This window comes from Papaver somniferum, chromosome 2 (genome assembly GCF_003573695.1).
Source record: "Papaver somniferum cultivar HN1 chromosome 2, ASM357369v1, whole genome shotgun sequence".
Lineage (NCBI taxonomy): Eukaryota > Viridiplantae > Streptophyta > Magnoliopsida > Ranunculales > Papaveraceae > Papaver > Papaver somniferum.
Genome location: NC_039359.1, coordinates 150324270 through 150336260, shown reverse-complemented (window position 1 = coordinate 150336260; position 11991 = coordinate 150324270). Strand labels below are relative to the sequence as shown.

Sequence of the window (11991 nt, the reverse complement as noted above, 5' to 3'; positions counted from 1 at the left end):
GTTATGGAATGATGCCAATTCATTCGCAAAATCGTATTTAGCATGCATGGAAAATCGTATTTAGCATGCATGAAAGGTGGCCAAAGTATCAAATCATTAGCTTTCATATTGAATGCAAAGCAATCTTGCATCCTCCCTGTATATTTTTTATTGGCATTTCTACGTATTAGACCGGGGGTCATCTACTATTTCTTCATTTTCTTTGTAGGTTATTATGAAGTAAAATACAACGTCCCGATCAACATATTTTAGCTTTTTTTAATCATAAAAGCAAATTCATAATTTAAAAGGAAACAATTATATAGGGTTGTCCAACTCAAGAATTGAGTGGATACATCTTGGTGGGTTAACAGACCATACTTGATTACATTCATATCTTTTGCCATATTTGGCTAATCCATCAGCCTCTTCATTACCAGTCCTAGGAAAGAAAGTACAACTGATATTACTACTAGCTTTTACTAACCTACTAATATCCGAAAGAAGATTATGATCCTGCCAAGATGAATTGCCAAAATTTGAAGTCACAGCTTCAATAACAGTCTTACAATCTCCTTCAATGATAACATTCCTCCAATTTCTACTTCTGACCCATTCCACAGCTTCTAGCAGAGCTAAACTTTCCCCCTGCTCTGTATCTCTAGCTTTAGTAACTTTCACCATGGCCTCCACAAATCTTCCTGCAAAGTCTCTTAAAATTAGCCCAATGCCACAAATATTTGTATCCTTATCAAAAGCAGCATCAAAATTTAATTTCCACCAATTTTCAGGTGGTTTTTTCCACTTATCTTTAGTCCTGCTTCTATTGTTTCTGCTTATAGAGTTAGTCTCACTACCTAATATGTTGTATTTCATGCAAAATTGTCTAATGCTTATTATGATACTGTTAGGATGTGAGACTTTTTCTTCAAATACTGTTATGCATCCGGATTTCCAAATTTGCCACATTATGACAGTGGCTAAAATATGGATTTCCCATTGTGTTTTCATATTTTGACTCTAGAACCATCCCCTACACTCCATATGTAATACTTCTTGACAATCTGAAGTCCTTTATGTATGCTTTTCCATATCCAAGAACAATGATAAGTAATTTTATCACTTAGAGGATCTTTGTTGTGGAAGTACTTGACTCTTAGAATCCTGGCACAAAGAGAGTTCTGGTCTGTGATCATTTTCCATGCCAATTTTGCTAGCAGAGCATCATTGAATTTTTTGGTTTTTTTGAAGCCCAATCCACCCATTCTTTTGGGTTTACAAACTTCACCCCAAGAAATTTGATTCATTCCTTCTTTATTTTTTTTCCTCCACCAGTATCTTCTTTGAATTCTGTCAATAGAATCAATGACATACTTTGGCATTTTGAAACATCCCATTTGATAATTTTCCATTGTACTTAGAACTGATTGAACTTGAGTGGATCTGCCAGCTTGATCAACTATTTTTTCTTGCCAAGTGCTCAGCCTGTTTTGAACCTTTTCTTCAATTGGTTTGAAACTTTATTTCTTGTTCTTGCCTAAGAACAGTGGGCCTAGATATTTTTCATTTAATCCATTTGAAGAATACTAATGATATGATTGCTTCTTTGTGGTTGCATATGCTTGTTGAAGAACACACTGGATTTGTTCAAGTTCACTACTTGTCCAGAAGCATTGCTGAATTTAGTGATGATGTCTAGGATGTTTTTGATGTCTTGCTCTTTTCCTTTGCAGAATAGGAGACAGTCATCAGCAAATAACAAGTGATTGATGCTGGGACTATGTTGACTTGGTTTTATTCCTTGTATTTTCCTTAAGCTCTCAGCCTTGCACATCATTCTTGAGAATCCTTCCATGCACAGAATGAATAAATATGGTGAAATTGGATCCCCTTGCCTTGAGCCTCTTGAAGGGATGAAAGGTTGGCAAGAGGAACCATTAAGAAGCACAGATACTGAGGTAGTTCCAATGCATCGATTGATCATTTGACACCATTTTTTGCAGAAGGTAAGATGTTTCATAATATCCAATAAGAACTTCCACTCAATCATGTCAAATGCTTTTGACATGTCCAGCTTGATACCCACCTCACCAAATTTCCTTCTACTTCTCTTCATATGATCAACAATTTCATAAGATATTATAGTGTTATCTGAGATGTTTCTGTTTGGGACATAAGCTGCTTGAAAAGGTGACACTATTTTTTGTAAAATTGGTTTTAATCTGTTGGCAAGGATCTTGGATATGATTTTGTAGTTTATGTTGCATAGGATTATAGGTCTATAATCTGATGGATTTTGGGGACACTCAATTTTCGGGATCAGGGTTTGGAATTTGTAGTTAAGCTCCTTGAGAAGAATCCTTTTCTGAAAAATTGTTGAACCATTTGAGTGATGTCCTCACTGACTATGCTCCAACATTTTTGGTAGAAACCTGCTTGAAAACCATCTGGTCATGGTGCAACCCAAGGTTTTATTTGAAAACCTGTGTCTTTGATTTCTTCTAAGTCAGGTACTCGTGTTAAACTAGCATTGTCTTCTGCTGTTATGCAAGGACTGATCAGACTTAAGATTTCCTCATTTTTCTTTGGATTTGTAGTAGTGGTAATAGAGCTGAAGTGCTTGTTGAGAAGTAGTTCAATATCCTTTCTATCCGAGTGTCATATTCCTAGATCATCCTTGAGAGAGTCAATGTGATTCCTCCTTCTTCTGAAGTTGGCTTTTTAATGGAAGTATTTGGTGTTTCTACTTTCCTTCTTCAAAATGTTTTCCCTGGAGTTTTGATATTTCATTTCAGAATCCATTTTGTACCAGAATCTTAGTTCTTGATGAAGATTACTTAATTCATCTCCATTGTTGTGTCTCTGATTTTCTTGAACATCTTGAATCTTCTTCTCCACTTCGTTGATGTGTTGATTCACATTACCAAAGACTTCAAAGTTCCATTTTTGAATATCTTTTTTTGTTTGCTTTAGTCTTGATACAGTTTGAAAAGCTGCAGATCCATGTTGATGTTGTTTCCAAGCTTTGGCAATTACTTCTTTGCAGGAGTCTTGGTGTATCCAGTTCTCATAAAGTCTGAATGTTGTTTTAATGTCTTTCTCAGCTGGATTTGTATGAAGTAAAATTGGAGAGTGATCTGAACCAAAAGCTGTTAGACTGTATGTTGTAGCAACTTTAAAATTGTCATGCCATTGTGTATTTGTTATGGTCCTGTCCAGTTTTGCCTCCACCAGTTGGTCATTCCTTCTGTGATTGCTCCATGTGTAGGGATAGCCTGAGAATTTGAACTCCACTAGATCAGTTTGAAGAAGCCATTCTCTTATGCATTTGTTGATGTTGGATTGTGATTTTTCTTCCTTGGAGATCTTCTCTTCACTGCTAATAGTGATGTTTAGGTCTCCAATTAGCATCCATGGGACTTGAATGTTCTGACTTCTGTTGGTGATATTTTCCCAAAGTTCCTTCTTTTCTATGTACTTTGTACCTCCATATAGACAGGTTAGAAGCCATTGTAAATTTCTAGGACCATCTGTGATCATGACTTCAATTAGATTTTTTTGTTCATTTGTTATTTGTATGCTCATACCATCCTTCCAAAGAAGGACAATTCCTCAAGAGAGGCCTAAAGAAGATTGAGACCAATAATTGGGATAACCAAAATGTCTAATAAACGAGTTTGCTTTCTTATAGTTGTTTTTGGTTTCTGAAATGAAGACTATGTCAGGGTCATTACTATGAATGCAATATTTCAAATGATCCCTAGTGTCTTTATGACCAAGGCCTTGACAATTCCAAGATAAAATTTTCATTTTCCTATGTTATACAGTTGGATTCTTAAAATGACTAACACTATGAGAGTGAATGATATGCTTGAAAAATATGAAAATAAATGCTATGTTGATAATAGGCTGAAAACTTATAGAATAAATGGACTTGCAAAAGGAGGGGAAAAGTGTTAATTGTATTAGTTACCTGGTCTTCTTGCCCTGCTTGATAATGGTACTGAGTCATAGCTTGGCAATGCTGGTCCCAATTCCCCCCTTTCCCTTGGTCCACATCTTGAATTTCAGGTTCATACCGGTACACACTGTCCTGATCAACATATTTTAGTTGATGTCTAAAATACCTTTACGCTACCTATGTTTTTGGAAAATATGTACTTCATCTTCGCTTAAATATATACCAAACTGAATAAATGATAGTAGCTCTTATCTGTAAACGGATGGAGTATTATTTTCATCTTTTTTTTTTTTGGAAAAAATTAAAATTTATTATTTTCTTTCTTAAATAATGTTTTCAAATATATATATATATATATTAAGTTTGGTTCGGCTAGGTTTTTATATTTTTTTAGCCAAATTCAATGGGTTGCATTGAGGTTTTGTTAGGACTTTTTTCATGTATGAACCTTGGATTCAGTTAGTTTTTTCTTCTAGCCGAATTTAATAAATTGTTCAGTTTTTACAAGCAACTTAGGGATTTGTTTAGGACTTTATTTACTAGTTTTTTTTTCCTTTTTTTCTAGACGAATTAAATGATGAGGTTAGTCTGGGTATTACTTATTTTCTTCCTAGCCGAACTTAGTTTCTTTTTAATTATTTTCTAGCCGAATTAAATGGGTTGTTCATATATCAAAAACAAACACAAGAATTTAGCTACATTATGTTTATCTTTTCCGTAGCCGAACCTCTAGTTCGACTAGATTGTTTTTCCTAATCGAATCCAATATAGATAGATGGAAATAATTAAAAAATATATAAAAATGAAATATTAATTTATTTAAAGGGTGACTTAATCATTTTTTACAGTTAGGACGTACACCTATTTATTTTGTAGGATGGATGGTCTAAGCACTTAATGGTCCACTCAAATATTGCATGGTGCCAAAACAATCGTTCTAAATAAAACATTTAATTGATTAATCGGTTGAAGTCTAAATCCATGAAGGTTTAGTAACCTAATCTAATATGCTAGCTTTTATACAAAAAGAAAATTACCAGATTCATTACATCCCTAATAGATGACCAGAGTCATTGTAGCCCTATAAAACAGTGAATGTGTTTGATAGTAAGACCAGGTATATATATTCAAACCTAGAGGTTAGAATTAATCTAGGTATATACTTGTTTTGGGGTAAAAACTGATTATGCTGTTTTTGGTAAATTTGGGTGTGTTGATGAGAAACAAATTCAAACCCTAAACAAATGCATTGCACGGGAGTACTTTTAGATTCGAGAGATCAATCTGTAAGACTCTGGCCTAAACCAAGAAATGACTGTTCCAGATTCGATTCGGTCACAAAGTGAAGGAGAAGGGTTGATCTTAGGGAGGGAAGCGAAGAAGGTGTTTGAGATCAGAATGTTAAGTTATGAAGGTGTGGTTGTTTTATGACTTGTATCAAAATATGATTTCTGGACACTTGTGTTGATAACACCTGTTTTTGGAATAGGTTGAAAACCTATTTATACAAGTCATTGAGCGCACCCTGATCTCATAGGAAATGAAGGAAGTTGAGTGGAGAAGTGAAACTGTGTAGAAAGTGGTGATCATCGTGTTTCCGTTATGAGGGAAGACTTGTGACACTTTCACCCAGCACTCTCATTATTGTTAACCTTCCATCCTTTCCTGACACTTTCTCGTAATGGGTGCGTTGCACGCCGCACGCTGTAAACCGCCAGACCAATACCCAAGTGAGTATCCCCCAATTTGTGACATGTTTGATGTCTCGAATGAATGGGTCAAGTCATGAGACTTTCCACTAAAATCAGCACATAGTGCTTTTAGGTTAAGTGAAATCAATATTTGCATAACATTGCTTATAATCGATGTATAAAGCATCGCTTTCAAATAAGCAGCTGAAAATAATCGATGTGCTAGAAGCATCGTTGTTTTAGAGCTCGATCAAATCAGTCACGAATTGAGCGTCTTAAAAGTAGCACGACCGACCACTGTTGGGTGAACATTTGAGGACCCTATGGGCGAGCTATCACTTGGTCAATCGCTCCCCGTGGAGGAGGGTGGCCGGTGATCACAATGCTACTTTTTTGGTTTTCTGAAAATAAATCTACAACATCAAACTAGGCGAGCGAAGTTGGATGGACGAGATGATTTTTGGCAGTTATGTATTGTTGACGCAATTTAGGGTTTAGAAACCGTGCGGTCAATCCTATTTTGTCTAATCGAATCAAAAAACTAGGCGCCGATTCGAACAGGATGATCGGCCATGTGCAAATAGGGGATGCTTGTGAGCACGCTGACATCTCCCGGGCCATCTAAAATTAGATATAAGCCACTTGATTCGGCTGGCGAAGATGGGTGGTCATGATCGATTTGCGATAGTAATATACTTCCGCAAGCACAAATTAGGGTTTAAAAGCAGCCGCATCCGCCCTAGTTCGATCGAACGGTTTGATGCATCATTGACTTGCTATGATCTAGTCGATCGACTGGGAAGAAAATTGGGCCTCCAATGAAAACATTGGCACCTCTTTCATCGTTCGAGATGCGATCTACGCCGTCCAACTAGGCCGGATAAGTTGGACGGACGCGATGGGTTTTGAGACCGTTTTTGCTGGTCTTAGCACGTTTGAGCTTGTTTTCCTAACAGCGCGATCACCCCACATTAGGGTCAATCGTTCAAAGCGCTGCGGATGTACTAGATGGAGTTCGCTCGGTCGGGATGCTAGTGGTCCCGTCGGTGGTCATCGCGATGATTGCCTAATTCTACCAAGAGTAGGCCAGGCTTGTTGAATTGCGTGGCCAAATTGTGTGGTCGTGATCGTTTCTTAAGACCGATATGGACAGTCTAGATTTCCCTTTAGGATTTTAAACACGTTCGATCGCGCTAACTTTTAATTAAAAGGTGTATATGCAAGCTAATTTGTTTTTCATAGGGTGGTGTAGCCTGCGCGAGTGTTTTCATGCAGATTTCATTACTGAAACTTCGGGAGATTCGTACTACTCTATTGTGAGTGAACATTAATCGTCATGTCATGCCAACATTGAAAGTTCCGCTGGGGAAAATTGCATAGAAAAATACTAGGCAGGCAGCAAGGAGCTTAAATATTCATTAGGCTCTATACTAATGAACAATTTATCTAGGAGCTTGAGTTTCGATATAATAGAAGAGAGACATAGGCACTCATCAGATTTTGATATATTCTCCAAATTCCCTTCAGAATATAGATATATCAAGGTCTACTACTTCTGATGCCGGGTTAGATAGACAGACTTTTACAGTTTTCTCCCTAAGCTAAAAACCACCATCAACATTAAGTCCCATGCTTAGCATGTAACAATGACATTGTTGCGGGGTAAGCACTAGATGGTGACATACGAAAAATAAAATTGAAAAGACAAAGCAGGTAGATATTACCAGGGAAATCCAAATCGGCCTTCAGCAGCGGGATCGTGCGGCCAATGGCTTTCGTAGTAGGGTGTTGCTATCTCAACTATGGGGTACGAGTGCGGTGCTCCCATCCATCTATTCCCATTCACGGAGCAAGGAGAAATCCTTCTTCTGTTCAAACTCTAGAAACTCCATTCGTATGAAAAGGGGTATCGACCTTCTTCTATTTTTGTTTCTCATCCGGCTCCGTTCTTTCATGTGCAGCAGCCGGCTCCTCTTCTTCAGTGTCAGCAGCTTGATCATAAGCGTGCCAATCGTCAGCGGCAAGGTAAATTCATCTTGTTTTCGTATTTTAGCTGTGAGTGTAATATCCATGAGTATTTGATTGGATATTTACCTTGGTGTGAATGATTTTCTTTGTTATTGGCGGTAGAGCGAGCTTCAATGGCAACAAAGAAATCGCCAATAGTTAAAATCATCCGCAAGGCGGGCTAGGAGAACCAAGGTAGGTGCTGCTTTCTTTTTTGCGCATGTAGCCATCCAACAGTACCAGCGATCCCCTCCATAACGTGTAATAAGGTTCTGACTCCAGAAGAATGAGTATCTAACCTCTCTAGTGGGTTTCGAAATTTACCAAACTCCATTGCGCTCAATTACAAGAGGCCTTGACTTTAAGTTTCTTAGTGTCTGGACTGCTGAGTTGCAATTGAAATGTTCTTTAAACTCTTTAGCATTGACTGGCACGAAATTGTATTTATTCCGACTCTTTAACTCATAGACCTACTCTTTCCTTTCTGATTGCGATGATGACATGCTTAGAAAGCTTGAATGGGAAAAATCTTCCGAAGCCTTTGAGTGAAGTAGACAAGCTGAGAGGCGTTCCGTTGCCGATGTGCTGCTATCAAGTCTTCAAGGAATTCGTTCCAAGAGACATCCTTTGAATCATCTTTTGAATCTTGGATTGTTGTATGGAATGGGATGCGATGAGCAGTCCCCAGTTATACTTCTGTCTGATCACTAGAGCTATATTTTTGAGTCGGCTTAGGAATACAATGCGGTCTTGTAAGGAGGTGTAGATGTGTACTAAATCCGATGGCGCGGATGGATACATGAAAATATCCCCGTGGCGTACTTTGGAGTCTTTGATGAAGTGTACGACTTCATGTTGAGAACTTCCTGCGGCTCGTAAAGCTCTGACAGTGATGATGCTATATCAGAAATAACCTGGTTGAGGGACGTGAAGGCATCCTGTGCTGGCAGTCCCCAGGTGTAATTATCCTGAGCCTATTTTCTCTTGAAAGACGTACTTCCATTGCATTTGCTGGTAAGGGGGTTGACGAATTTATGAAGGCGGGAATCTTTTGGATTCGTCATTTGTTGATCAATAATATGGAGTCGCACTTGATAGATCTGTATTGTATCCAACTTCTGACAGCCCATGCACCCCTTGACTTTGTCAGCGATGTGGTTTTTGATGCGCAGCTTCGTGCAGGCCTTGGGTGGGCGATGCTGAGTTCTGAGTAGGTGATGTGGCAGATCTGATGCGGTTGGTCTGTGTGACTTGTGAGGCGTTGAAGAGGCTTCGACTTCTAGAGAGGATATTGAAGAGGCTTCTGGGGGAACGTTGAAGCGACGACTTCTGGAGAGAACGTTGAAGCGACTGTTGGAGCGAACGTTGAAGCAGCTCTTGAGAGAACGTCGAAGCGACTGCTGGAGCGAATATCGTAGCGGAGCGGTTTCTGGAGAGAACGTTGAAGCGGCTCCTGGAGCGAAATGTTGAATCGACTGCTGGAGCGAACATTGAAACGGCTCCTGGAGCGAAATGTTGAATCGACTGCTAGAGCGTTGAAGCGGAGCGGCTTCTGGAGAGAACTTTGAAGCGGCTCCTGGAGCGAAGCGTTGAAGCGGCTTCTGGAGAGAGTGTTGAAGCGGCTTCTTCTGGAGAGATCGTTGAAGCGGCTTCGGGAGAGAGCGTTGAAGCGGCTTCTGGAGAGAGCGTTGAAGCGGCTTCAAGAGAGAGCGTGCGTTGAAGCGGCTCCTGGAACGAAACGTTGAAGCGACTGCTGGAGCGAACGTTGAAGCGGATTCTTCTAGAAGAGCGTTGAAGCGGCTTCAAGAGAGAGCGCGCGTTGAAGCGGCTTCAGGAGAGAACGTTGAAGCGACTTCTGGAGAAAGCGTTGAAGCGGCTTGTTCTGGGAACTCCAGTGAGGGCGCCATTAACCCTTGATTTCGAAAAATGAGTTCTTCCTATTCCTCTAAGGCGATACGATATGGCACATGGGAAGAGGGCACACAAATAGTGTTGGTCGGCAAGTCGTGTTTTCTCCTCATGGGAAAGAACACCGTTTCTACTATAACATCTCAACACATGCTAAGCTGGCAACGGTTATTCAAAATAGTGGAAATAACAATAGTGGTTAAGGATTCGACCAACCTTCAGTTTGATTTTCCCTTGCAAATTACATGCTTCTTGATTGACTGTCTCTCTTGTGTTGAAGAGGTTCTTGACTGACAGCGAAGAAATTTCATGCTGAGCCTCAGTCCCCAAGTGTGGTTTACGTGATTCTACCATGTGTGGTTGATGGGTTTACCATGATAAGGATATCACCCTTTTGCATCCATGATGATGACTATGTACAAAACAGGTTGGTTGGATCTTGGATGGCTGCGATCACGATCCTTGACAGGGATGAGTGATGACTACAGGCACAAATCTTGGTAGTGACGAGTGGTGGCTACGGCCATGGATCTTGAAAGGAAAGAGCGGCATCTACTGATAAGTGCATATTTTACATATATTTAATGACAATTCGATGCTAGTAATTTCCTATATTCTTGCAAATTATTGTATATTATGCTTGTTTTCTCTTGTTTGTGTTTTATTAGGTGAATCATCCAAAATAAGTGAATTGCCACTTAAATGTGCAATAAAAGAAGCCAGCTACAAGTGGAGAAAGACCAAGTGGAACTTGTTAAAGTACAATATTTCTACTTTTCATTTTGTGGAGGACGAGAAGACGAAGTCAATGGCGAAAGAACAGAGTCATTCTGAGCTCGTATGAAGAAGTTATGAGCAAAACAAGAACTTGGAAAGCTAAAACAGCAAAATGGTCAATTTACATGACAAGTGCTATTGGCACCCCCAGTGTACGATAAAGGGCATCCACTCTGTTAAGGGATATCATCTTCAAGGGAAATGCTAAGCACAGTCCAGTATTCAAAAGGGGAAGCTCAAATTCAAATGGTGTTAAAGACAGGCGCTGGATGTACTCGGGGCTGCCATCTTCAAATTCAAACACGCGCGTATTTCTTCTTCTTCAAGACCGAGACTTCTGCATGGATATCTCGAGACTAGAGTTGCTGCTGATGATCACGAGAGTATTGATGGAGCTGCAGATGATCATGACTGGTGATTGGTGGTTGCGTCTTTGATACATTGGGTGATTGGAGTTGAATTAATGGTGATTGGAATGAGAGAAGATGGAGCTGAGTTGCCGATGAAGTTTGATCGAGATGGCAGAGATGAAGAACTCGCAACTGTTGAACTAGATGCTGCTGTCATTATCGGCAGTAGATGATGTCATTGATTGATCATGATCATGGAAGTAATGCTCGGGATTTGTTGTGACTGAAGAACACGACCAGGCAGGAATGAACGAAGAGCTCGAGTTAGACAGTGAACGTTGTTTGCTGCAGACGAGAAGCAGCACTGGCTTGAGTCCGTGGAGTAGAAGGGATCTGTGGTCGTGAAAACTGGTTTAGATGATTGAGAAGTTTTTCACGTGCTGAATGGAGTTTGATTGATTAGAAAGAATGAGAATAATGAGGTCTTCAAAGTTGAACAGGACACGAAACTAGCGAATGGGTTTGTACAGTTTATGGGTGAGTTTCGTGGCCGAGAAACCAGTCGAGTCGGATGCTGTCATGAAGCTGGCAATAAATCGAAGAGATTGAAAGGAGTTTGAGGCGGCTACGGAGCTTGAGTTGGAATCGAGATTAATTACTTGGGAGAGAATTCGGCTGGAGGAGAAGTTTTGATAAGTTTTGAAAGCTGGAAAGCAGCCACCGACTGGTGCCTTTACCGTTGAATTTTAAGATGAATGGTGGAGATTCAAGACGCATTTCTATGTTTAGGTCGGCTAAGGAAAAGTTGGTGATTATCAGATTCGAAATCTCAGCTATAACAGGCTATAAATAGAGGGTCGAATTACCCTCAGAAGTCATCTCCTCAACCCGAGTTCATGCACACACCTGTTCGACCGAATTCCTGAAGGAGAAAAGAGGTGTTCTACATCACAAGAAGAGAAGAAGCTAGGAACAAGGAATTAGGGTTTACCCCTTAGAGGGTAACCTTGGTATTTTGTAACATATTTTTTTCTCATATTTCATACTCCCTCCGTCCTAGTTTACTTATCAAAATTGAGTTTTTTTAACAAAAGTGTACCAAAAAATTATTATATTTCCCACTAAAATTATCTAATTATCAAGAAAGAAATAAAAACTAGGATACAAAAACTAGTATATTAAACAAGTAATTTGAAATATTTATGATGTATGAGGAAGTAATTTGAATTTGTTTCAAGTTTTTGCAAAATTCTATTTTGGAAAGTAAATTAGGACGGAGGGAGTATATTTTTTATGGGTTTTACTAAATCCATGTAAC

General features: G+C 39.4%; 1 protein-coding gene across 1 annotated transcript; it reads right to left on the bottom strand.

Moving 5' to 3' along the window:
- Window positions 1-297: 297 nt before the first annotated feature.
- LOC113352236 lies at window positions 298-948 on the bottom strand. Its single transcript, XM_026596081.1, has one exon. The coding sequence runs from the start codon at window positions 946-948 to the stop codon at window positions 298-300; it is 651 nt and encodes a 216-aa protein (XP_026451866.1).
- Window positions 949-11991: the final 11043 nt, after the last annotated feature.